Source organism: Protopterus annectens, chromosome 8.part0, assembly GCF_019279795.1.
Source record: "Protopterus annectens isolate FY-2018-M chromosome 8.part0, PAN1.0, whole genome shotgun sequence".
Lineage (NCBI taxonomy): Eukaryota > Metazoa > Chordata > Ceratodontiformes > Protopteridae > Protopterus > Protopterus annectens.
Window position 1 is genome coordinate 1,072,017,880 of NC_056741.1, and position 27,644 is coordinate 1,072,045,523.

General features: G+C 42.1%; 1 protein-coding gene across 2 annotated transcripts in view; it reads left to right on the forward strand.

Annotated features, from left to right (window-relative positions):
- Nucleotides 1-27,644, forward strand: part of PHLDB3 (pleckstrin homology like domain family B member 3) — a 647,234-nt gene that overhangs the window by 586,297 nt on the left and 33,293 nt on the right. The window contains exons 13-14 of one of the 2 annotated variants that reach the window (XM_044080540.1): nt 276-377; nt 17,702-17,915. In XM_044080540.1, coding sequence (XP_043936475.1) covers nt 276-377; nt 17,702-17,915 — 316 coding nt within the window. Of the gene's footprint in view, nt 1-275; nt 393-17,701; nt 17,916-27,644 lie in introns of both variants that reach the window. The other variant, XM_044080538.1, reaches the window with a different exon arrangement.

Consider the following 27,644-nt stretch of genomic DNA (forward strand, 5'->3'; position numbering starts at 1 on the left):
CTTACCCTTGAGAAAGTCACTGCCAGTGCACGGCATTTTATGCATCTGTAGGGCTCAACAGAAGTAGAAGTTCTGTGGTAATCTTGAGCTACTGATGACATTGTAAGAACGTAGCAGTCCTGTGTCTGCTTGGTGAACCTATAGTTATGGTTTTGGAATTTGAATGTTGGCTTTTCCAAAAGTCTTTTACTAGCATATTACTGTATTAACCATCAGGGTGTCAGGAGGAGTGTATTCTGTCATGCAGCTTTTGTGATGCACTTTTCTCTTTTCAGGAAGCCAAGAAGAAAGCCAAAGAGGAAGTCAAGAGGGAAGTAATGGAAGGACAAGAACAGGAGAAGGCGTTAGTCAGCCAACAGGCTGAATCAAGCATTAAAGTATGTAAAACACAGGTATGTCTCATTTCACTTTTTGTCCTTAACTAAGTCATGAAGCCAGGTTGAAACCTGAGAGATTAATGAATTACTTTTTGATGTTGCAAGATGAACTTTAGATAGGGAGACTGTCTGTCTATTTCTGTCGTGTCCTAAGTACCTAGAGAGGTGGTCAAGATTAACTTTATAATTTTAGCTGCAGTATAAATGCACTGTTACACTGCTTCATGTAGGCATAAAAACATCGGATGGTGTAATTTGACTAATAAAAATTTTCAGGCTTGATCATTTTAAATTGACAAAGACATTCCAAACCCAGAAATAATTGAATTCATACTGATATAACTTCCAGAAATATTTATGCAGTTTTGAAATCACGCCATCTCTTGTGTATGTGTGTACATGTATATAATATGACTGAGCAACATGCAGCAAAATCTGTGGTGCCATGATGAATCTAGTTTGTTTTAAAGGTCCAGGCTTCAAGCTGCCGCTTTCTTTTTCTGACCAGAATCTACATAAGAAAGCAGCACAGTTTTGGATTCTATCTATTCCAAACCTAAGCTGTGAATCTGTACAAAAGATGTTAAGTTATTGACCTGGATTTTTGAGGGGAGATATATATATATATATATATATATATATATATATATATATATATATATATATATATATATATTATATCTTGGTTTCTGAACTTTTTCTTTGTGTTTATAAATACATTGAAAAAAAGTAGTCGCAGAGAACTGCACAACCACTGCAGGTCTTCACTGGTTAATCTGCTAAGTGCTTGCTAACAGTTTTTCTGTATTTTGACATCCCCTGCTTTTCTGCTTTAATTGTATAGCCAAAAATTTTAACGTGGGCTTTTGTGCATTCTTATTGGTATGAGAACTGTAAACTGACAAAAACCTTCTCTTACAGTTTCAAAGTTTGCAAAAGCATTCTTCAGCTGAGACATTGCTGTTCTACAAATCAAGCATTGCTGTTGAAGGCAAGTCCTTCTAAAAGAATACAACCAAATATTCTTGCAGGGCAGTTACATGTGGTATACAGTCCTCAAAATGATTGTCTTTTTCTCACAGGCTAGGTTACCTTTCTTAGTCTACATAAGTGTTTTATTAGTTCAGTCAGTGTTTTAAAGTGATACTGTATTTATTTAGAAAAGAGTGTATGGAAGGAGTGTCCATGTTATCTGCCCTATCTATGTATATGTCTGTTACTGTGGCATACTGCTCGGGGATTGTTTGATTCAACCAGCACAGAACTCATAGATTCCCTTTATTGACACTTAGACTGGACATCTAGAACTAGTAAGGAGAATGTTGTGAGGAATCGAAAGTTTCTTGCAGATGTATTTTCTGTCCCTTATCAGTGTGGGCGTATGTAATCATACCTAGATTTAGTGCTCATCTTAAAACTGCACTGATTAAATTGCATTAAAAAATGGCACTAGCAGAACTTCAGATCTAATTGGCTTGCCTCATCACAGTAATCAAGCAGACCACAGCATAAAGCAAGATGATTCCTGAAAAAAATGACCCCCAACTACAGAGCACCAAAACAGTATTGTATAAGATTAAACTGCTGACAGCTTTTATTACAGCAGAAGATGAACAATTACTTGAGGATCTGACACCTTAACAGTGATATAGGGTCGCATCAAAACATAACTGCTGAAACCAGCCAATAGACAAACACATGGAGGTCTACTTTGTTTCAGATTTTTTTCTTTTGTCGTGACAGGAACACACGACCATAGACATTAGAAGGCAAGTAAGGTTAGAGGCCATTTATATCTTACCAGTGTCCGTCTTCATTAAGTACCTTCCACTGTCAAAAAAGCAAAACTGGTCAGAACTGGAGTGAAATTGGGTGCTGTCCAGTCTTGAAGGTTTTGTGTGTGTGTGTGTGTGTGTGTGTGTGTGTGTGTGTGTGTGTGTGTGTGTGTGTGTGTGTGTGTGTGTGTGTGTGTGTGTTTCCTAAATTGGGATAAACCCTGGGGAATATATCCATCTGCAGCAAATTTGTATTTATATGTTGGCAGAGATTGAAATCCATAGTTCAGGTGTTTTTGGAGCAGTCTGCCTTGTAGAGGTGCAGATTATCAAGGAAGGTTGGGCTCATAATGGCATGGAATGCAAGACATACATATCCACATATAAGCCTGTAAGAAGAACAGTGGTAACAATTCATGCCTGTCTTGGTTGCTAATGATCATTAGATAGTTACCTTTTTGGTTAGGAGCCTTAGAAACCCTTTTAGTTACATGATGTCTATGAATAGGTACATGCCAAAGGTGGCATTAAACTTTTTTAATTGGTCTAATTGGGACTGAGTACAGAGGATTAATAATTTCATTTTCCCTAGATGAGATGCCTTTGCATATCAGCTGGGTGAGGCAGACGGATTTTCTTACTACTGATACTGCATGGTAGCAAAGGACAGTGAGTTGTCGACATAAGTTGCTATGTTCCTTGACCATTGTGTTAGTTTGCAATTTGGAATTGGCTATACTTGTAGTTTGTAGATGAGGCTTATTTACCAAATGTTTCAGTACTGCACTTTCTTTGTTTTTGGTTTTACCCATTTGCTTGTGTACCCTTGATTCATAAGGATTAGTTCTTGCTATAATACTTGCTTATCTGGGGGTAAGCAAATAATACCTAGCTTAGCAAACTAAGTTGACCCTAAGTTTACAGTTTGGAGGTCGGAGAAAAGTATGCCAAAAAGGTGATTCTCCTTACTGATAACTGTGATACATAGCTCATTGACTTCACGCTATTAACTATATGGGTTCTATCCTTCATCATTTTGCTGTCCATCTTGTTAAGTGTGGGTCTTCATTTAGGACTTTTAACTTATTTGCAATACCAGTATGGGGGATAGTGCTAAATCCCTTGGATGGATTTAGATATGCTTTACAGACCGACTGACCACTGCCTCTGTAACCTTATCAAAGAAGTTTGCGTAGTTAGTCAGATATGGCTTGCATTTGATAAAAACAGACTATAGATGGTTTAGATATTATATTTTACAAAGTCAGTGATGATGCATTCCATAATCTTGCAAATTCTACTAGTCAGACTGATGGGTGTGTAGTTTCTTTGGTCTGTGATGTTTCCCCCCTTGTGAAGGGGAATCACAGCAAACATTCTCAATACAGGTGTGTGCTGCTTAACATCCTTCTATGCAATGTCCGACTGCATTTACATCTGTACTGTCCTAAGGGGATGTAAATGTGGTTGGACTTTGTGCAGAAGGATGTTAAGCGAAGCACAATGTAAAGAATACAGTCTTCACTTAACATCTGCGCCGCTTAACATTGTGTGGGATAAAACTTTTCCAGATGTTACGCAGAACATATTTGTACTTCAGAGACCTGCAGTGGATATCAAAAGTTTGCACACCCCTGTTAAAATGCCAGGTTTTTGTGATATAAAAAAATGAAACCACAGTAAATCATTTCAAAAACTTTTCCCACCTTTAATCTGACCTATAACCTGTACAATTCAGTTGAAAAACAAACAAATCTATTAGGGGGAAAAATATAAAAAATAAAAAATGTACAGTAAGCTGGTTGCATAAGCATGCACACCCTTAAACTAATACTTTGTTGAAGCACCTTTTGATTTAATTACAACATTCAGTCTTGGGTACACACCTGCAATCAATTAAAGATACTCTGATTAACCCTAAATAAAGTTCAGCTGTCCTAGTAGGATTTTCCTGACATTTACTTAGTTGCTTGCTACAGCAAAAGCCATGGTTCGCAGACAGCTTACAAACCATCAAAGGGATCTCATTGTTGAAAGGTATTAATCAGGAGAAGGGTACAAAAACATTTCCACAGCTCAGATCTGAGATGGATATACCATGGAACACAGTGAAGACAGTCTTCAAAAAGTGGAGAAAATTTGGGACAACGGTGATGTCGCAAAGAACTGGACAGCCCTCCAAAATTGATGAAAAGACTAGATGAAAACTGGCCAGGGAGGCTGCCGAGAGACCTACAGCAACACTGAAGGAGATGCAGGAATTTCTTGCAAGTACTGTTTCTGTACTACATGAGACAACAATATCCCATATTTTCCATATGTCTGGGATATGGGTAAGGTTGCAAAATGGAAGCCTTTTCTTATACAGACAAAACATCCAGGCCCAGCTAAAATTTGCAAAAGAATACATCAAGTCTCCCAAAAGTATGTGGGAAAATGTGTTATGGTCTGATGAGACCAAGGTTGAACTTTTTGGCCACAATTCCAATGGCTCAAAAACAACACTTTGCATCACCAGAAGAACACCATCCCCACAGTAAAGCATGATGGTGGCAGTGTCATGCTTTGGGGTTGCTTTTCTTCAGCTGGAACTGGGGCTTTAGTCAAGGTGGAGGGAATTATGAACAGTTCCAAATATCAGTCACTTTTGTCCCAAAACCTTCAGGCATCTGCTAGAAAACTGAAGATGAAGAGGAATTTAACCTTTCAAAATGACAATGATCCCAAGTATACATCCATATCAACAAAAGAATGGCTTCACCAGAAGAAAATTAAAGTTTTGGAATGGCCCAGACCTAAATCCAATAGAAAATCTGTGGGTGACCTGAAGAGGGCTGTGCACAAGAGATGTCCTCACAATCTGACAGATTTGGAGTGATTTTGCAAGGAAGAGTGGGCAAATATTGCCAAGTCAAGATGTGCCATGCTGATAGACTACTACCAAAAAAAGACTGAATGCTGTAATTAAATCAAAAGGTGCTTCAACAAAGTACTAGTTTAAGGGTGTGCACACTTATGCAACCAGCTTATTGTACGTTTTTTATTTTTTATATTTTCCCCTAACAGATTTGTTAGTTTTTCAATTGAATTGTACAGGTTATAGGTCACAGTCAAGGTGGGAAATGTTTTGAAATGATTTATTGTGGTCTCATTTTTTTATATCACAAAACCTGGCATTTTAACAGGGTGTATCTGGAGGTTAAGCTCAAGTTAAACTGGTTCTGGAGGAGCTTCACCAGGGCATTTTATGTATATTTGTTAGGTATCCAGGTGAGTTATCCAGGTCCATAAAAGTGGCATTTTTAGGTTTTGAGAGAACAGTTAAGGCAGATGTCCTTCATGGATGCATCTGCAGTCATAACAAGTGGGTTGTCCTGTCGTCAGGCAGCCCTGCAGTCGGCCGGATTCCAAAGTCCGGGTCCCGCTTCGGCTGATGTCGCACTCCACCCGACGTCATCTCTGTTGGTCTTCGGGTATAAAAGCATCAGCCGACGCCATTTTCCCCAGTCTTTCTTGCCGCGTGGCGCCCGAAGCAGAAGCTGTTCGCAAGTGCCGGTCGGTCGGATCCAGAGATTACTTCTACCGAATACTACTTCGAAGACTTCTAAAGCTAAGTACCCCGTTGGGGACTCTTTCTTGCCTCAGCCGATGTCAGAAAAAGTTAACAATTGTTTAACCTGTGGGAAACAAATACCTCATAAAGATTTCCACTCTTACTGTCTGCCTTGTTTAGGCCCAGCCCACGACGTAGCAGCCTGTTCGGCCTGTGCCTCTTTCAACCGACGAACGCTTAGGCGTCGGTCGGAGTTTGCAGAACAGTTTTTCGGTTCTGATTTTGCGTACATTATGCCGTCGGATCCTCCGACTACCCAATCTACCAAAAAACGCAAAGATAAAGACCGACACTCGCGGTCCGCGGTTTCGGCTGAAACCACGGTAAAGCAAATCATGAGTGTCTCGGTTTCGGCCGAAACCGAGAAAACTGATCAAAGTACAGCTGAACCTATTCTTTCAACTGAGGCCCCTGCTACAACTCTTGAATCGACCTCAGAAATTTTACCCACTACGGTGGTTGACTTATCAGACACCATCCTTGGATGTCTCTACCCCAGCACGTGGTGCTGCTAGGCCTCCAGCAGCCATGTCCATTAAGGCCTTCGCCAGGGCTAAAGCAGCCAAGACTACTAAAACAGTGCCTGTTAAACCCCCCACATCCAGGCCCTCTTCTAGTTCTCAAATGCTTTCTTTAGCAGAAGATTTAATTTCTTTAATTAGAGGATCTCAATCTCACCCAGACAGGGCCTCTCAGCCCCCTGAGCCAGTGTCTTCTGATGATTCTGCTGATGAATCAGACATAACTGACCAGCCAGAGGCTCCCTTCTCCAATTTTGAAGATTCTGATGCTGAAGAATCCATTCCAGCTGCTTCCCCACCAGAAGAATTCTCCTTTGGGGAAACCTTGCATGCCATGCGAGAACAGTTCCAATGGCAGCAACAGGATTTTTCAGACTCCAGAAAAAGACTTAGGACCTTTCTGCACCTCCCACAGCACAGGCCCTTAGCTATACCTCCTGTTCTCTCTGTGGTGGATGATGCTTTCAATGATGTTTGCTCCGCTCCAGATTCTTTACCCCAGCCCCTGCCAAACCAGACAGATTTTACAGGGTGCCAGATACTCATCACCACCTTTACAAGGCCCCACTTGCAGACCCAGAAACTATATCCCAGGGTCCCAAGGCAGTAGCCGCGCCCACAGCTAAAAACCCTATTCCTTCTGAAAGGGAAGCAAGGTCACTAGACAGATGGGGTAAAAAGGTCTACACTTCAGCTACTCTCTCAGCTAGAGCTTTAAACTGTCAGTTTCACATGATACAATACCAAGAGTTTATGCTTGATCAGTTAACTAAAAAACTAACCACTGATGAATCTCTTGATAAGAAATATGTATTAGAGATGGTAAATAACATACAACAGGTTAGCAACCATTCCTTAAAATGTGGCTATGATGCACTGGAGGCTTCATTTAGATCAGCCATGACAGGCACAGTGATAAGAAGGCATGCATGGCTAAAGGAACAAGCTTTACCGGATCATGTTAAAGCTAAGTTGCTAGATGCTCCTATGGACAAGATAAGTTTGTTTGGTACGCCTGCCCAGCAGGTTATGAAGAAAATGGAAGAAAAGGCAAAATCTGTTCAAACTGTTAAAGATTTCTTGCAGGTTCAACCCCCAAGGTTTAGCAGGAACTGGCCTGCCAAAAATTGGTCCTTTCCTGACTCCACAAAATTTCAAAGGGGCAGGAATAGACGTTCCAGAGGCAGAAACCAATCCAGAGGAGGTGCCTACAGAGGACGACAGTGTCAAGGTAACAACAGAGGCACAGACACAGCCACTGCCACTACATCAGCACAACCACAGTGACTTAATCCTAAATCCGCCTACCAGGGAACAAATAGCAGCTCCTCTAGGCGGAAAGTTAACCTTATTTTCAAAGAACTGGCACTACATAACAAAAGACAAGTGGATTTTACAAACCATAGATCAAGGTTACGGTTTCACTTCCACACTTTACCAGTCAAAAGAGGAATGCCAAATCTACCTCCAAATCAAAAAGCAGAGGCTCTACGCCAGATAATGGAGTTAGCAAACATGAGAGCTGTGGAAAGAGTGCCAACAGCAGAACAAGGAAAGGGGTTCTATTCCAGACTATTCCTAGTTCCAAGAAAGGAAAAAGTTGGAGACCAATTCTCGACCTGTCCACCTTAAATACATACATCATTGTCCCAAAATTCAAAATGCTGACCCTACAGCAACTTCTTCCCATGCTGGGCAAGGAGTCTTGGCTGGTAACTCTAGATCTCAAGGAGGCATACCTGCACGTCCCCATTCGACCAATCTGCAGAAGATACCTCAGATTTCTTGCAGGATCAGAGCACTATCAATTCTCAGCATTGCCCTTTGGCTTATCTACTGCCCAGAGTATTCACAAAATGCCTGGCATCAGTAATCGCCCATTGCAGACTACAGGGAATTCAAATTTACCCATACCTGGACGACTGCCTGCTACAAGGGGACAACAAAAGCAAGCTGACAACAGATTTACAAAGGGTCATTTACTTGCTACAAGGACTGGGATACACAGTCAATTTACAAAAATCAAGGCTGATACCATCCCAAACAAGGACATTCTTGGGCGGAATTGGACACAGTACAACAAATGGCATTCCTGACTACAGAAAAACAAAAAGAACTTCCTCTTTACTTCTTGGCACTAACAAAACTGAACAAGTTAACAGCAAGAAAAGTTCTGCAGGCCTTGGGCTTCATGGCATCATGCATAATCTTGGTCCCATTTGCCAGACTACATATGAGGAAACTACAGTGGTACCTAAAGAATTTATGGTCCCAACACAGACACAGTCTAGAAACAGAAATCCCACTAATTCCATGCTTAAAACAGGAGTTCCTATGGTGGGCTCAGGCATGCCAGTCAAACCCAGGCCTACCCTTTCGCAGATGTCAACCAAGCCAGACCATCACAACAGACGCTTCAGACCTAGGATGGGGGACCCACATGCTGGACAAATGCGTGCAAGGATTGTGGACACAGGATCAACTTCACCTGCACATCAATCTAAAAGAAATGCTGGCAGTAAAACTGGCAATCCAAAAGTTCAAACCATTTCTCAAAGAGGGCCAGTTGATGATAAGGACAGACAACACCACAGTCATGTGGTACATCAACAAACAGGGAGGCACTCATTCATACCCCTATGCAGAATGACCTTGGAGCTGTGGACCCTGGCACTCGGCTACAACATTCAGTTACAGGCAATATTTGTACCGGGAAAGACAATACTCTAGCAGACATATTAAGCAGAACCACCCGGATGCCCACGAATGGAAGCTGCACCGGACATCTTCAAGCCCATCTCGAAGAAGGGGGGAATGCCACAGATAGACCTATTCGCATCACCTCTCAATCACCAGCTCAAAAAATTCTGCACAAGGACTTTCCACCCACTAGCATGGAAAGTGGACTCACTCTCCTTCAACTGGAAAGGCCTAACAGCATATGCATTCCCACCTCTTCCTTTGATACACAAGGTACTACTAAAAATCAAGGAAGAACGTCCAAGGATAATCCTGATAGCTCCAAACTGGCCAAGACAACACTGGTACCCACTACTGAAGAGCATGTCTCGGAACAATATGTGGCCAATACCCTGATGCCTTTGATGTTAACTCAGAACAACTACAGCATCATACATCCAAACCTAAAACGCTGCAACTGACTGCATGGAACATCACATAGCAGCAGCTAATCCAGAACTTTCCCAAAGAGTTAAAGACATTATTCTTGAAGCACGCAGACCTTCAACAAGAAGGAACTATGCTGGAAAATGGAAAAGGTTTGTCATTTGGAGTACGAAAGAGGAAAAGATGTCAAACATAGATATGCCTAACATTCTGGAGTATCTGGCGAACTTCTTCATTCAGGCCTGTCCTACTCCTCCATCAAGATACATGCATCAGCTATTTCAGCAGAATACAGCTTTGATCCACCTGTTTTTCGCACCCTTTGCTCAGGCAGTTCCTCAGAGGAATCAAGAATGTAAAACCTCCAAGGAAACCACCATTACCAGCTTGGGATTTAAACTTTGTGCTAGAAAAGTTGACACTATCACCCTTTGAACCAGCAGCAACAGCAGACCTACAACACCTGTCATGGAAAACTGCTTTCCTACTGGCAATTACTTCAGCAAGGAGGGTTTCAGAACTACAGGCCTTAATGGCAGTGCAACCCTTCCTAATCTTCCACCAAGATAGAGTGTCCATGAGGACTAATCCTACATTTATGCCCAAGGTGGTATCCAGAGTGTCTTTAAACCAGGCAATCCACCTACCTACCTTCTTTCCCAACCCACAGAACAGAGGGGAAAGAATACTGCATACCTTGGATGTACATAGACAGCTACGCTACTACTTGGACAGAACAAAAATAGCAGAAAGACTGACCAACTTTTTGTAGCCTATGCAACAGGAAGGGAAGGAAAAGCTATTTCCAAACAGACAATCTCCAAATGGATAGGAAATTGCATACGATACTGTTACTCCTTCCATGGAAAACCAATTCCACAGAACATAAGACCTCATTCTACAAGGGCAACAGCCACTACCACAGCCTTCTTACGAGGAGTGGCAACCAAAGACATTATTGAGGCGGCTACTTGGACCTCCGTGCATACATTTGCCAAGCATTATAATTTGCCTCTATATTCCAGATCCCGAGCAGGGTTTGCCACTGCTGTACTGCAAGGGATCCTAAACACACCATAATCTACTTTTATCCTCCTCCCCTAGTTGGCTATGGTATTCTACCCACTTGTTATGACTGCAGATGCATCCATGAAGGACATAGTACAGTTTTGTACCTACCATAAATGTAGATGTCCGAACTGGATAACATCTGCAGTCAGGATTACCCTCCCTCCATCCCTCTGTGGTACTCCTAGGGTGTTTACCCTCCTAATAGCTAGCTGTTGGGGGAGTCTTTATGGTGTATTTGTTTGTATATATGTACATACATGCTTATTGTTGTGTTTACCTCTATCTATTTGGAAACATTGGCATCTATCCAAATTTTAGCCTGCAGAGGGCTACTGGCATCTGGGGCAAGAAACACTGAGGAAAATGGCGTCGGCTGATGCTTTTATACCCGAAGACCAACAGAGATGACGTCGGGTGGAGTGCGACATCAGCCGAAGCGGGACCCGGACTTTGGAATCCGGCCGACTGCAGGGCTGCCTGACGACAGGACAACCCACTTGTTATGACTGCAGATGCTATCCAGTTCGGACATCTACATTTATGGTAGGTACAAAACTGTACTTTTCTCAACCTGATGATCAACTCAAACTTGCCGTTGTGATTTTCACCCTTCACATTGACAACCTACCTACATGAAGCCTAAGACTTCTTTGAACTGAAATTACACCCTGCATCATAGCAGTTTTAGTTTCTGCACTTTGTTCTTTCTAACTTTTTCCTTTGTTACTTTTGATCTGTTTCTTTTGATTAGCGTAATGGGTTGAACAGCACAAGAGAGAAGCTACAAGGTAAGCAGTGTAATACACTGCCCCATTCCACTTGCCTCTTCCACTACTAGCACCACTGGGTAACTTTGCATCAAGATAAGACCGATATGCACCTGAGCCTTCAAGGAATCCATTAGAAGTGAATACATTTGAGTTTTCATTACATGCAAAATGTTGTCAGTCACCGTCTGTGTTGTATTGTGCTGTTCACAGTCATGGTCCAAATACAAGTGAGCATTTATTTGTATGCTGGGCAGTGAAAGTAAAATTAAATAGGTGTCAGATACAAAGTGGAAAAACAAAATGAAGAAGAACACACTAAAATGCAGAGCAGCGTAACTGTATAGAGAATGTCTTAAAATGTAAGGCAAAAACAAAGCAGTGACATGGTACATAAACAGCTGGAAGACCATACTATAACAACTGCATACAATACAAAAAGTGACCGCAGAAAATTTACTGACACAGTAAAGAAATGATGAAATAATGTTTACAAGATGCAGAGAACAGAGCAAATTTAAATGCTGTATAGCTACGGCTTACTTTTGCTTTCATGACAATTTCTTTTTCTCCAAAACATGAAAACTTATTCAAAGTGCCTTTTCCAGCTTATTAAAAGTATTTTTAAAAAGTACAGTGTAAAATCTTACCATAACAATAGATGTCCTTGTCCTCACTGTTGCAGTATTCTTCATAGAAGGGATGTCCCATCCAGGGCAGCCTAATGATAGACCATTATGAAGAAGTGTAAAAAAAAAAAAAAAAAAGATTTTTGTGTGTGTCGTACGTCACATTTATGCTACCCGTACAGAATGTAGGGCATAAAAGAGATGTACAGATGCAACTACCTAGAATTAAATTGCCCCTGTGTCCATGCACATTCAGAAGGAAAACATGCAGAACTAATGAGGGGGTTGGCGGAAGGGAGCAAATACTGCAACAGTGAAGAGAAGGACATATACTATTATGGTAAGGTTTTACACAACTTTAAACAACTGTAGTGTCCTTCTGTATCACTTTTTTTTAGTATTCTTCATAGAAAGGAGAGTAAAAAAACTCAATATACAGAATTTGAGGTGGAAGGCTGAGAAGAGCCTTCAACAAACCCACATAAAATACTTGCAGCAAAACCTGCTTTGGCCCTATAAATCATATCCAGTGTATGCTTAGTAAAGGTATGTGCTGAAGACCAAGAAACATTTTCATGGATGGAACTGCCATCCAGCACCTTGATGAAGGTATCAGAAGAGGCAACAGCCATAGTGGAATGAGTTCTAACAGAAGTAGACAAAGATTTGCCATGAAAGTAATAAAAGGAAATGGCCTTAAATACCCAGAAGGAGATGATTTACTTAGTTAGCCAAACTCAAATATCTGGGATGAAAGGAAACAAAAAGCTGGTCCAACTTACAAATAGTCCCAGTTTTAACTATATAGTACCTGAGTTGTCTGTACAAATCCAAGGTATTCACAGTTTCACTAGCAGACTGAGGAGAAGGAAAAAAGGAGGGGGGTTGTACAACTGATTAAAGGACAAGTTATTTACTGCCTTGGGCATAAAATAAGGTATGCACGAAGGACACCTTGTCCCTAGGAAAAAAACAAGAGGGGAAGAATGGCCATAAGGGCCTAGAGCTCAGAAACCCTCCGAGAAGAAGTAAGGGCCAGCAACAAAATAGTCTTCCAGGCACAATGTTGCAAAGAAGCAGAATCTGCAGGCTGAAAAGGAGCCTGAGTTAATTTTTCTGAAACAAAATCAAGGTCCCAAGGAGGAAGAATAAATTTTCTGTGGAGGCCTAATATGCAGGATGCCTTTAACAAATTGTTTGACCTCAAAATGAGAAGTCAAAGGAGGATTCAAGGGCAGAAAAGGCTGACAAATGGCCCTTCACAGAATAGGCCAAGCCAGACTGAAACAACTTACACAAATAAGAGAGAACCAGAGGGAGCACCTCTGGAAAAGGGTCCATGTTACGAGCATGGCACCAGACCAAAACTCTTTTCCATTTGGACATGTAAAATTTTCTGGTTGAGGGTTTCCTTTCTTCTTATAAAACCCTGAGCATGTCCTCTGAAAAGAGCTGCCTGAATGGGATCAAAACCCTATCTCCCACAGTGTCAGTTGCAGAAGAGTGTACAAGTGGCGATGGATGAGAGGCCCCCTTGTCTTGTGTGAGGAGATCCAACTGGTGAGGTAACTTGATGATTACCCATGGTCAGATGCATTAAGAGGGGGAACCAGTGCTGCCTCAGCCAAAAGGTGGCACTAGCAAGACTTTTGGGGAGCCCAGCTGAATCTTCTGCATGACTATTGGAAGCAGAGGAAGAGGAGGGAAACGTAAAGAAACACCCCCTTCCAAGGAAAGGAAAAGGTATCTGTCTGCTATGCCACATGGCATTGCAGTCTGGAACAGAAAAGAGGAAGCAGCCTGTTCAGAGGGAGGCAAAAAGATCTACTTGAGGAATATGCTACCAGTGGACAATGTCCAGAAACCTCTCTCTTTGAAGCATCCATTCATGAGCCTGTGTTTTGGACTTGCTTAGATAGTCCGCTACTAGATTGTGCTCTGAAGGAATGTATACTGCCTGAAGAGGTAACTGGTAACTGAGAGCCACTTCCCAAGCCTGAAGCATCATCTTGCAGAGGAGGTACGATTTTGTGCCCCCCACTTGTTGACATGCCACATCACGGCAATGTTGTCTGTGTACATCTTCAAGAAGCCTGGAGAGAACATTGGGTGAAAAGCCTGAAGAGTCAGAATTGGAGCTCTCATCTCTTTCATGCTGATATGTTCTGAATTCTGACTGGGAGAACAAAGACCCAAACTTTAAGGTGACCAAGAGAAGCCCCCATCCCATGTCTTAGGCATCGGTGAACAACTCTTGAGAAGGGACTGGAGGCTGAAAGGACCAGCCTAGGTTGACAGTGAACTGTTGAATCCACCACAAGTATTCCTTCTTGAGACATGGAAGGAGAGGTACACTGAAATTCAGAGGGGGGTGATGATGTAGCCAAACTGACTGACTTGAGGTACCAGTGAAGCTTCTACATATACAGACTGGTAAGAGAAAACATTGGAATAGAAGAGGCCATGAACCCCAGGGCCTGAAGAAACTTCTTGGCTGCTATATCAGTCAGAGGAAGAAGACACTGAAAGAAGACTATCAACGACAATACCTTTGGAGGCCAAAGAGAGGCCAACATTGACACCATCCAAGTCCTGCATCTCAGATGCACATGATCCTGAGAGGGTGTCAGGACAAACTTTTGGAAGTTAATATTAAACCCCAGACTTTGAAGAGGAGAGATGGTGAACTGCGGATCCTGTAACAATCAACTGGGAGAAGGCACCTGAAGCAGCAGGCCATCTAGATGAGGAAAAATCTGAATGCCTTGGAGCTTGCAGAAAGCAATCATGTGAATAAATTTGGAGCAGTAGAGAGGCCAAAAGGCAAAGCAGAGAACTGAAAATGAAAGGAAGACACCGAGAAATGTAAAAACTTCCTGAATAGAGGGTGAATAGGGATATGAATGTACGCATCTTTCAGATCAGAGGACACTAGAAAAGACTTTGGTAGTAAAAAAGGAAACAGAGTTTGAAGAGTAAGTATTTGGAAGGGATCTCAAGAAAGGTGTTGAGCAGGGAGAGATCCAAAATAGGTCTTCAAGTGCCCTCCTTTCAAGGAACCAGGAACATCCTGAAATTAAAACCCCTTCCCACTTGGGAAAGGGGAGGAGAGGTTAAATGGTTCTTTGGTTCAACAGGAACTATAGAACCTCTGGGAAATGAGGAAGTTACTTACATGAGGTTGGGGAATCCCTGAAAAAGGGGGAGAGATTTCCATACCATGAAGTAACCCTGACATATGATATAAAGAACCCAAGAGTCTAAAGTGATGAGATGTCAGTTTGGAAGACAAAGGTAGAGCTAAAGGGAAAAAGGAACCTGGTCTAAAAGGAGGGGGGGTGACTAGAAGAGAAGCAGGCTTATCAGATAAAGGAGGCTTCTGGGACAAAGAAATGTGAGCAGTCTAAGGAGAGGGAGCCCGCCTCCCACCCTTCTTGCCCTTAGTGGCCTGGTGGGGTTGCCTGCAAAAAGAAGTAGACTAGAAGGATAATTCCTCTGGAACTTGGGGATAGGAGACACAAAAATATGGTTAAGGTCTTGCAAGGATTTGTCTTTCTTTTGAAGAGACTCAAACATATCAGCAGCAGCAGTCCCAAAAAGATGTGCCTTATCCAAAGGAGCATCCATCAACTTGGACTTAATATCCTCAAGAAGAGACTGGAGATAAAGCCAAGATTAATGCCTTATGATGAACCAAAAAGTTGCTGCCCTAGAAGAGGCATTAGCAGCATCATAGCTACACTTAGAGTGGTGTGCCACTTGAGAAACAGAACCTAAAAAAGATAAGGCAGAGGATTTACTTTCAGAATCAGGGAGGGCAGAGATAACCTGACAAGCCTGAGCAATCAAGGCCAGAGCATACCTGGTCATGCGATTCTCCTAATTAATATCCCTAAAGGCTAAAGTAGAAGCAGTGTAAACTTTCTTGCCAATCCTCTCCATTGCCCTACTGTCATTATCAGAAGGCAAAGGTTTGGAAGAGGGTAAAAGTTTAGAAGGTTTATCAGAAGAGGTTGACAACACAGAAGGATCAGCAGAAGGACATTTAAATAAAAATCAGCAGTCCTCGGGAATCTTGTAAATCTATCAGGTTCTTTAGGAGCAGGAGGCTGAGAATCAAGAGACTTGGAATCAGCCATGACAATACCTAACAAGGCAGCCAACACAGGAGGAACTGCTGACAGTTTAGGAGTATCCTCCTGAAGCAACCCATAATATCTTCTTTCAATATCAGACACTTGAGAAGAATCCCACTTAAAGAATTCCATTATCTAGCAAATGTGTCCTCAAAGGACAATTCCTTGAAAGGAGAATCAAGGCTAACAGAATCCTCTTCATCAGAACTATAAGCCAAAGGTGAAGGCATCTGTGAAGAATAGGACAAATACCCTTCACCAGACACTGAATCCTCATCCCAAGGAATCTGGTTCCCTAAGCTGCAGAGGAGAGGAGGAGGCTTTAGGGGCCGGTAAGGCAGAAAACAAGGCCTGAGTAAACTATTGCTATTCACTTTGAGGATCCATAGAGTGGACTGAAACATGCTTCAGCTTTTGTCTCTTCTTAGAAGGGATACTAGCCCCAACAAATGCCTCAGGTTTTGACCGTTGGCAAGATTTAGTAAGAGTACCTGGAACTCCCTCCATGACCAATATCTGTGTAATCCCTCTAGGACCCTCAGATAATCAGCCACGGTTCCCCCTTGATATTCAAAGCAGACACATGCAAAGCCTCAGAGGACTTGCAGAAAGACGGATCCATGCTGGCCTCCAGCAGGGTCGCAGCAGAGAAATCCAGTGTAGACACTGAACCTACAGAGCTATTACCTGCTTCTAGAGGGATGTCTGGTGGAGGCTGGAGAGCTAAAGAATTTGGCTGAGACTTCTTGGCCGCCTTTTTATCTTGTGGGAGTATCTTGGGGTTCAATGATTCTGCCATGGTGCCCTGGGATAACTGTTTAAGCCATTGGTTTTCAAGATACATGGCCAGGGAAGATGTTTCTGAGTGTCTTAGGCAGAAATGCATTACAGATAATACAAGGGTATGGTCATGGGAAGCACCCAAACAAAAAAAGACACTGTTCGTGACTATCCTTATGTGGAATCTGCCTCCCACACTGACATTTTGTGTGCTTGGATGATGTGAACTCTAGGTAGTGAAATAAAATACAAAACCAAGAAAGTAAAAAGAAAAAAAAACAATGCAGCGCTGATCTGGTGTTGCTAAATATTCAGTGCAGCAAAAAGGCATTCAAGCCAACTGGCAAAAATTGCATTTGAACTGGCAGCAAAATAAGTTCTAGGTAGTTGCATCCTTACATCCCTTTTATGCCCACATTCTGTGCGGGGACCATAAATGTGACATGTTACATACAAGATCTTTTTTAGGCTTTTTCATACTGGCCAAGCATTGGGCTGCCCTGGGCAGGGACATCCCTTCTATGAAGAATACTACAACAGTGATATAGAAGGACCTCTATTAAATCACAGATGTTGCTGTCTTCTAATCAGAATAGTTTCTCAATAGCAGGTGGTCCATGAAACTATGGAAGTGCTAGAGCCTCCGGGGATGAAGCGACCATCTCTCATGGTGTCTAAAGGTAGTCTGTTGTTCCCCTACAATGCTTACTGTTATACGTTATTGCTTACACAGTTTCAGTTTTTGTTCCTTTCTAAGAATTTGGATGCAGCTTGTCAAATGATTCATTAAATTTTGTATTTTTAGTTGCTGACAGGTGCAGGAACAATAAATATCTGTCATTTACAAATTCTACTAATGAATGCAGGCATTTCATTGTCTTTTTATCTTGCTGTTTATGTTTTCAGGAGTCCACCCAGGAATCTCGACCCCACAGCACTACATTTGATCTCAGGACACACTTAGAGTCATTTGGCCACAATGTTGAAACATGTCGTTATGTAACAGTAACTGGGAATTCATGCCGTGGTCACCTTACAAAAATGGGAGGAAAAATCAAAACTTGGAAAAAGCGCTGGTTTGTTTTTGATGGACAGAAAAGACGCCTTGCTTATTTTGCAGGTAAGATTTTTTTTTATTTTATGTTCCTGTCCATTTGCACTGCATCTGCTAATCTTGTTTTTTATGGGATTCTTGATTTTGTTTTGACAGTTTGTCAGATAGTGTGAGCCAGTTTGTAATGTCTGTCTAGAATGTTTATGAAAATTACAGAACCAGACTAGATTTGTGGCATTATATAATTAGCCTATTTTACATTTCTTTCCTTGTTATATATCCCCTGAAATTCTAGGTGTGTAGAGAAGCAAACTGATTCATTTACAGTTGTACAGCTGAAGTTTTGCAAGTGTCAAAGGAAAATTATACTTTAAAAATGATCAAAACACGGTAGGTTCAGGTTAAGGCACTTTAATCTTGCAGCAAGGAGACAAAAACGTGCTAATACAGAGTTTGTCTAACCAGAAACAGGAAATACTTTCATTTTTATACATTCTTAAACTGGTTTTGTCCTACCATGCTGACGTAACAGCTTACCACCTTTTTCATCATCATCTGCTGACCATCTTTTCCATTAATTTCTGCTGATTTATCAATTTTTATGTGAAACTTCCTGAGGAAAACAACATGGCCTTGATTACTCCGTTAGATACATGTTATGTTACCATTCAAGATACTATGGCTAATTTAAGCACAATACTAGTAGTTAATTTCTCTAATAATCCTTTGTCTACTTTACCTCTAAGTTACTGCAGCTGCACAGGTTCCCATCCTTCGAACAGAGCTGTTTGTCTAAAATCATTACATTTACAGAATAAAGCATTGTCCATTCATTCGTTCCCGACCTAGCAGATAAACACCTGCTTCTCAAGTACATTTCCAAAAGGCATAAACATGAATATTGCTGTGCTAGCAATTACTAGGTCAGAGGCATCTTGCAAGTTTCAGAAAGCATACTGCAGTTTTCAAAAAGCATCTTTTTCAGTTTCATATGAAACTCAATTTGTATAAAATACAGTGCATGAAAAATAGAATGAAAAGCGTATTAAAATACTCTGTTATTAATTGGCATTAAGCATACACATATTAATACATATTTTTCTAACATTTCCCTCCTGTTAATACTTTTTTTTATTCTATTTTCAAAAAAGAATAAACAGTTTGCTTCTTTTCCTAACCTCTTCTACTCAGGATTTGCAGTTAAGAAAGTCATTCAGTTTAAACTTTTATGAAAGTGTTTCGCATTTTAACAGCTCTTCAAATTCAGTACTTTGATACATAGTCTCAGATACGGACATATCTATGAATTCTTTGATTATTCTCTTCATGCAGGGGATTCCACAACAAATACAAACCCCTATTAGGAGTAATCCTACCCCAATGGCAATCAATATGTTCATAAAAATGGAACCCCACCCCCCAAAATGCATTCTGGAAAAAGTCTGTCAGAGGGTTTGGGCCTGGCTTGGTCATGGCCGACACTTGCTGAATCACCTTGAGATGATCTTTAATTTCATGCTGATGGTCAGGAATAAACGCACAGCATTCTTCTTTGATTAAAGTGCAAGTCCCACCCCTCGCCGCTAAGGTGAAGTCAAGAGCCATTCGGTTTTATACAGTTCTCATGGCATTCAGTTCATCAGTTATCAGTTCAAGAGTAGAAAAAGTGGCATTACTCATTACTTCGAGAAGTTTCGACAGTTTTCGCAGCTCCCATATTGATTTAACTGTACCATATGCAGGTAATATACCTGCCCAGGATATAACAGCATCACTCAAGTCCATGTGCACAAGTTTGGTTCCCACATCACGATGGTCTTTCCAGCCCGCTTCGATCCATCCCACTGGATTCTCAGGTTTTTTTACAGTCTTTTTGGTTACGTCTTGGGTATTTCAAATATTTTCCTGAGGCAAAACTGCAGTGTGTCGGATGGCCGGAACCAGGTACCCCAAAAAACAACTGCCAGACCAATTCTCAGGTAACCATTTATATGCTTTTTTACCACACACAAAATAACAGTCCTCTACCTTAGTTGTTACTTTGTTATGAAATGACTGCCTTGCATGAAAATACATTTTCCTATCTATTACAGATAACTGTTTAAAAAGTACAGGATTGCGTTGTACCTGATCAAGAGTCTTATGCATAGATTTCAAAAATGAGTCATAATCTGTACTACAAGATCCACTCAAATCATTTGGTTTTCTATAACATTTATACTGTACTGTAACATTACACTTATTCCATCCCACTTGGATGGTGTCATTTTTGTAAAAACATACAATTCCTTTTTGTGTCACAGGCAAATACAGTGCTACTTTATTATGTGCTTTAATAGCGACTGTGTCATAAACCAGATTCTCCCAGGTCTCATTGACCCCTAGGGGGTTAGCAGTCATCAATAAACCCCCGTATGCTGTTGGTATGGCCGTACAGACCCAGCAGTTCGAAACATTAAAAGTCTCAGCGTACACACGTGTAATTGCCTGATAAGTGTTAAAGTTCGGATGCCAGTCTATGTTTGGTTTATTACGTTTAATCAGTTCAACCTTTGTGGCAGGAAAAAGGAGTGGCCACAACAAAAAGAACAGTGTGATTAGCATAACAATTAAAATGATCATACAAGTTTTCTGAGGTTGCTCAATGTCTCTATTTACTCTGTATCTGGCCATTTTGTTCTTGTTATACAACAGTAACAAAGTTTTTGTCCAACTCAAAGTTCTTAACCAGTTTACAGTGTGTCAAATGAATCCAGGAAGCTCGCTGTGCGATATTGACTGCAGTGGGTGTCAACAGCAGTACCTGGTATGGACCTTCCCACTTCGGAGAACTCCATTTTTTTCGTTTTACAATCTTCACCCAGACCCAGGTGCCTGGGGCTACTGGTGCTTCCGATTTCGGTTGTTCTTTATCTGAAACAGAATTTAACTGCAAAAGTTTGTTATTCAAAAATCGCCTCATATGCCCTGCAAGTGAACTGTCCGCCTCCTGCTCTGCAGACATGAGAGGTTTCCACTGAGGTGTATAATATGCCCTCCCAAACAAAGTTTCAAAAGGAGTTAATCCCTTTGCATTTGGAACAGTTCTCATGCTCAACAGTGCTAAAGGCAAATAGTGCACCCAGTTCTTCTGTGTCTCAGTCATCAGCTTCCTAAGCTTGTTCTTCAACACCCCATTATGCCTCTCTACTAACCCTGCAGATTGGGGGTGGTAAGCACAGTGATTTTTTAACGATATCCCAAAATAACGACTAAGTTGCTGAACCGTTTGGTTCACAAAATGTGTACCGTTATCACTATAAATCTTTTTCGGTATACCAAATCTGTGTATAATTTCTTTAACAAGGACCTTTGCAACAGTAGCTGCATCTGGATTTTAGTCGGAAAAGCTTCTACCCATTTGGAAAACATATCTATAATGACAAGGCAATACTTGTTATTCTCTTCTATGAAATCCATACAAATAGTATGGAACGGATACGGTGGTGTAAGGAAACTCCCTTGCTTAGGCTTCAATGCCCCTTGTGCATGATGCTTGTTACAAACATGGCATGCTGCACAAAAATTTTTTGTATAATTTGTAAATCCATAGGTTGTAAATACTCGATTCGCTAACTGTACCATCCCCCCTGTTGAGACATGGCTCTGCCCATGGCTCAACAATGCTGCATATCTAAACAAATTAGATGGCAAAATTGGTTTCTTTTCCTTGGAGATGTACAGTCCCTTTTTAAGGATTGCTCCTCGTTTTATCCACTTCTGTTTTTTTACATTTGTAGTAAGTGTCTGCATTGTTTTTAACATTTCCAAATCTAAAGTCTCAGAGGGTTGTAATTCCTTGCTCAAAAAGTTTCTGTGGCTGAAGCTGCCTGCTTTGCAGCTGTATCAGCCCGTGCATTACCCTTGGAAATCCTATCCTGTTGCTTTGTATGAGCTACGCATTTGCAAATAGCTACTTTTTTAGGTAACTGAATAGAATCTAATAGATCTAAAATAAATTGCGTATGATTGATTGGCTTACCAGTAGATGTTATCATTCCTCTATTTTTCCACTGCTGCGCAAAAACATGTACAGTAAAAAAAGCATACTGACTGTCAGTATAAATGTTCATTTTCTTACCTTTTGCTAAGGTACATGTCCTTGTCAAGGCAACCAACTCTGCCGCTTGTGCAGATAAATTGTGTGGTACTGATTTTGCTTTTAAGGTTTCAGTATCAGAAACGACTGCATACCCCACTAGGTTCTGTCCTGTAGGACCCCTCCTGCACGAGCCGTCCACATAGTATGTCACCTCGGCATCATCCAAGGGAACATCCGTAAGGTCTTGTCTAGGTAATGTCTTTTGCTCAATCTCCTGCAGGCAGCAGTGCGGTTTGCCATCTGCAGGGGTTGGGAGCAAGGTTGACGGATTCAAAGTTGTGCATCGTTTAATTGTCATATGAGGTTGGCTCAACAGTATAGTCATACAGGAAAGATGTCTAGCAGGAGAAAGATATGCTACTTTTTCTTGCAGTAAAATAATCGTGACTGCATGAGGCACTCTCAATGTGAGAGGGTGGAACAAGACTACTGAGGCTGAAGCCTGTACTGCCATTGCAGCTGCAACTACTGCTTGTACACAGTGGGGCAAGGATCGCGCCACTGGGTCTAACTGTGATGAGTAGTAAGCAATGGGGCGTTGCTTGTCACCATGTTGCTGTCAATACTGATGTCATATAACCTTGCTTACAGTCTACAGTTTGAATAAATTGCTTATGATAGTTTGGTAATCCTAAAACTAAGGATGATGCTATCAGTTGTTTCAGCTTGCAGAAAGCTGCTTCTGCTTTAGGTGTCCATTGAAATAAATCTTGTGCTGCCATCGGCTTTTTGAATATTAAATTGGCCAGTGGAACAGATTTCAAAGCATAATTTGGTATCCAACTCCGACAAAAATTAGTAGTTCCCAGGAAGGACATCATTTCCTTTTTGGTAGTTGGTCTAGGTGCCTGTAATATTGCTGTTTTTCTATCTTTGTCTAATATTCTACCTTCCTTGGATATTACATATCCCAAGTACTTAACTTGTTTTCTCCAAAGTTGTAGCTTATCCTTGTTTACTTTGTGACCTTGAGTAGCTAAAAAATGTAATAAAGCTATCGTGTCCTCTTTGCATTCTTGCTGGGTGGGGGCTGCCAGCAGAATATCGTCTACATAAAGTAAAATCTGACTACCTTTTGGTGGGATGAATCCCGCCAGGTTGCTTACCATTTCTTGTGCAAATATTGTTGGACTTTCACAATATCCCTGTGGTAATCTTGTGTATGTATACCGCTTTCCCTGAAATGTAAATGCAAACCAATATTGGCTTTCAGGGTGTATCGGTATCGAGAAAAATGCATTTCTAATGTCTACCACAGAAAAATATTTTTGCTCTGGCTTTAAATCATTTAGTAAGGTGTGTGGGTCTGGCACCGTTGGTGCCCTGGATGTTCATCGTGCATACAGCTGCAGCCATAACAGATGGGTTCTCCTGCCGTCAGGCGGGTCCTCGGTCGGCCGAATTCCAAAGTCTATGTCCGGCGTCGGTTGTCGTTGCTTTTTCCCTGATGTCAGTGCGACAGGGGTATAAAGGAACCAGCCGATGACATTTTCTTCAGTCTTTCTTGCCGCAGGGTGCCCAAAGCAGAAGCAGTTCGCAAGTGCCGGTCGGCCAGCTCCTGAGATTACGAAAATTTTGAAACCGAAGTCTTCTTGAAAGCTAAGTACCCCGTTGGGGAAACTTTTCTTGCCTCAGACCGATGTCAGACAAAGTTAATAATTGTATTTCTTGTGGGAAGCAAATACTGCATAAGGATTTCCATTCCCTCTGTATACCTTGTTTAGGCCCAGACCACGACGTCTCGGTCTGTCGCTTTTGTGCTACATTCAACAAACACACCATTAAGCGTCGGGCGGAGTTCACCCAGCATTATTTTGGGAAAACATTTAACTATATTATGTTGTCGGATACTCCGACTCCAGTTTTGTCTAAAAAACGCAAAGATAAGGACCGACACACGAGGTCCGCGGCCTCTACCAACACCACGGCAAAGCCGACTACACGTGGTCTGGTTCTCAGCGAGGCGCCTACGCAGCCCCTGACTACCGACGACACTTCATTGGCGGTGTCTCCTGTGCCCGAGGTCGCAGGCTCCTCGGCCCACACCCCGACTACAGATACCGAAGCCACTCTTGGCATTGAAACTCAAAATGTGGACAGGTCCACCTCCACTCTAGGTGTCTTCAGACCTTCCTCTTCTTTCTCCATCAAGGCTTTCACTAAGTCTAAAGCTACCATGCACTCTAAGAGACAAGCTACACAGGGCCCATCTCCAGGCCCCATGCCTAAAAAACAGATGCTTAAAATGGCTGAGGATTTAATTACTCTTATCAGAGGTTCTCAACCCCCACCGGACAAAAGGCCCAGAGTGGAGGAAGATTCCCCCTCCTCTGATCAGGGCTCCATTATTTCAGAGCACTCTGATGATCAGGAACATTCTTACTCCCCTTTTGAAGACTCTGATGCGGAGGAGTCCATCCCTTCTGTATCCCCCCCAGAGGATTACTCATTTGGAGAAACTTTGCATACCTTAAGGGAACACTTCCACTGGGAAGGCCAAGATTATTCAGATTCCAAGAAAAGGCTTGGGGAATTTCTATTGCTACCTCAGCACAGGCCTCTGGCTATACCTCCTGTCTTGGACATCCTAGATGATGTTTACTCGGAGGCCTGCCTTAACCCGGATTCTCTGCCTCCAGCTCCAGTTAAGCCTGACAGGTACTACAGGGTTCCTGACTCTCACCAATTTCTATACAAAAGCCATGCTGCTGACCCAGAAACCATCTCACAGGGCCCCAAGGGAGTTAAGGCCTCCACTGCTAAAAATCCATTACCTTCTGAGAGAGATTCCAGATCCTTAGAAAGGTGGGGAAAAAAGGTATATACCTCGGCTACCTTAACCATGAGGGCCTTAAACTGTCAGTTCCATATGCTAAAATATCAACAGTTTTTGTTATCACAATTAAAAAGTAAAATGTCACAACCTGAACAACCAGACTTGAAGGAGTTGCAGGATTTGATGCATAGTGCAGAACAAGTGGGTAAGCAATACCTTACAATGTGGTTTTGATGCTCTAGAGGCCTCATGTAGAGCTGCTGTTACAGGATCAGTCATACGTAGACATGCCTGGCTCAAGGAACAAGCCTTGCCTGATCATGTCAAAGCTAAATTACTAGACGCCCCTCTTCAAAAGGATGTACTATTTGGTGCTAATGCTGAGGAGGTATTAAGGAAAATGGAAGAAAAGAATAAATCAATGCAAACTGTGAAAGATTTTCTACAGGTACAACCCCCACGTTTCAGTAGAAATTGGCCTTCCAAAAATTGGTCCTTTCCTGCCACGGACAGACCCCAAAGAGGCAGATACAGGCACCCGAGGGGCAGAGGACAATCCCAAGGATCGTTTAGAGGCAGACAATGGCAAGCTCCTACACAAAGAGGTGGTGAGGATAACTCGCAATCTTTCAGAAAGCAAACCCAATGACTTTCCCCTTTGCATGCCACGCAAGTCTCAAATGGCAGCCCCCTTAGGAGGAAAGCTGGCATTATTTTCAAAAAATTGGCATATGGTCACAAAGGACAAATGGATCCTGGACATTATAAACAGAGGCTACAAATTCCATTTTCACACCCTTCCAAAAATGAGAGGCATGCCAAGCCTGCCACACAATCAAAGGGTAGAGGCACAAAGGCAAATTACAGATCTCATAAACATGAAAGCTATTCAAGAGGTACCTACGCACGAACAAGGTCAAGGTTTTTATTCCAGACTATTTCTGGTACCAAGGAAGGGAAAAGATTGGAGACCTATTTTGGACCTATCCATCCTAAACACATTTCTACTCATACCAAACTTCAAGATGCTCACTCTACAGCAACTTCTTCCCATGCTGGGCAAGGAGTCTTGGCTGGTAACATTGGACCTCAAGGAGGCATACCTGCATGTCCCAATCAGACAAAATTGCAGAAGGTACCTCAGATTTCTTGCAGGTTCAACCCATTATCAATTCTCTGCATTGCCCTTTGGCTTATCTACTGCACCCAGAGTATTCACGAAATGCCTGGCATCAGTAATTGCCTACTGCAGACTTCAAGGGATACAAATATACCCCTATTTGGACGACTGCCTGATCCAAGCGGACAGCAAGCACATTCTTCTGAAACATCTGGCTTATGTAATAATGTTGTTGAACTCTCTGGGACACACAGTCAACAAAAAGAAATCAAGGCTAATACCCTCTCGGAAAATAATTTTCCTGGGTGCCAACTTGGACACGAACACCCAGATGGCCTACCTCACGCCAGAGAAGCAGGGGCAACTAATTCAATACTTCAGAGCACTAGCAAGTTACACCAGGCTGACTGCAAGGAAAATCCTGCAGGCTCTGGGATTCATGGTATCTTGCATCTTACTAATCCCATGTGCAAAGCTGCATATGAGGAAACTACAATGGTACCTGAAAAACATATGGTCTCAACACAGCCACAGTTTGGAAACAATAATACCACTAATTCCATGTCTGCAAAAGGAATTTCTGTGGTGGGCTCAAGCATGCCAAACAAACACAGGTCTTCCATTCAGCAAGCCTCAAGCAAATCAAGTCATCACAACAGATGCCTCGGACTATGCCTGGGGGACGCACATGGCAGATCGGTGCATTCAGGGCAAATGGTCCCAAAAAGAAAAGCACCTTCACATCAATCAAAAGGAAATGCTAGCAGTAATAAATGCTATTATAGCTTTCAAGGACCTTCTACAACCAGGTCAACTATTGATAAGAACGGACAACACCACAGTTACGTGGTACATAAACAAACAGGGAGGAACACATTGTTACCCCCTATGCAGACTGGCCATGTCACTTTGGAACATGGCCATGGACTTGCAAATGGAACTACAAGCACAGTATTTGCCAGGCAAGGAAAACACGCTGGCAGACAACCTAAGCAGGAATATGACAGATCCACACGAATGGAAATTGCATCCAATAGTTTTTACAGAAATAATCCAAGAATGGGGAAGGCCAGACATAGATCTCTTTGCCTCCCACAAAAATCACCAATTGACAAAATTCTGCTCAAGGATTTTCCATCCAAAGGCCTGGAGAGTGGACGCTCTTTCTTTCAGTTGGACATCAATGACAGTTTATGCCTTCCCACCTCTTCCTCTGCTGCCCAAAGTTCTATTGAAAACCAGAGCAGACAGACCAAAGATGATTCTCATTGCTCCGGACTGGCCAAGGCAACACTGGTACCCACTCCTGAGGAGCCTGATGCATTCCCCACCACGGACCCTGCCTCTAATGCCTCTTCTTCTGACTCAGCACAGCTTCAAAACTCTTCACAGCCAGCTAAAAACACTCAATCTAGCCGCATGGAAGATTCCTTAGCATCACAACAGACCCTACTCTCCAAGGAGGTGCAGGATGTCATTTTGGAGGCCAGAAGGCCATCAATTAGAAAAGCTTACTCCGCAAAATGGAAACGGTTTTGTGTCTGGAATGAGAAAAAGGGCCAGGATCCTGGAAAACTGAATTTACCTCAAATACTACAGTATTTGGCTGAGCTGCTAAGCAGTGGACTTTCATTCTCCTCCATCAAAATCCATGCCTCAGCCATTTCTGCAGAATACAACACTGATCCACCTTTATTCTCTCACCCTCTCTTAAGACAGTTCCTCAGAGGGGCTAAGAATCTAAGACCTCCAAGGAAA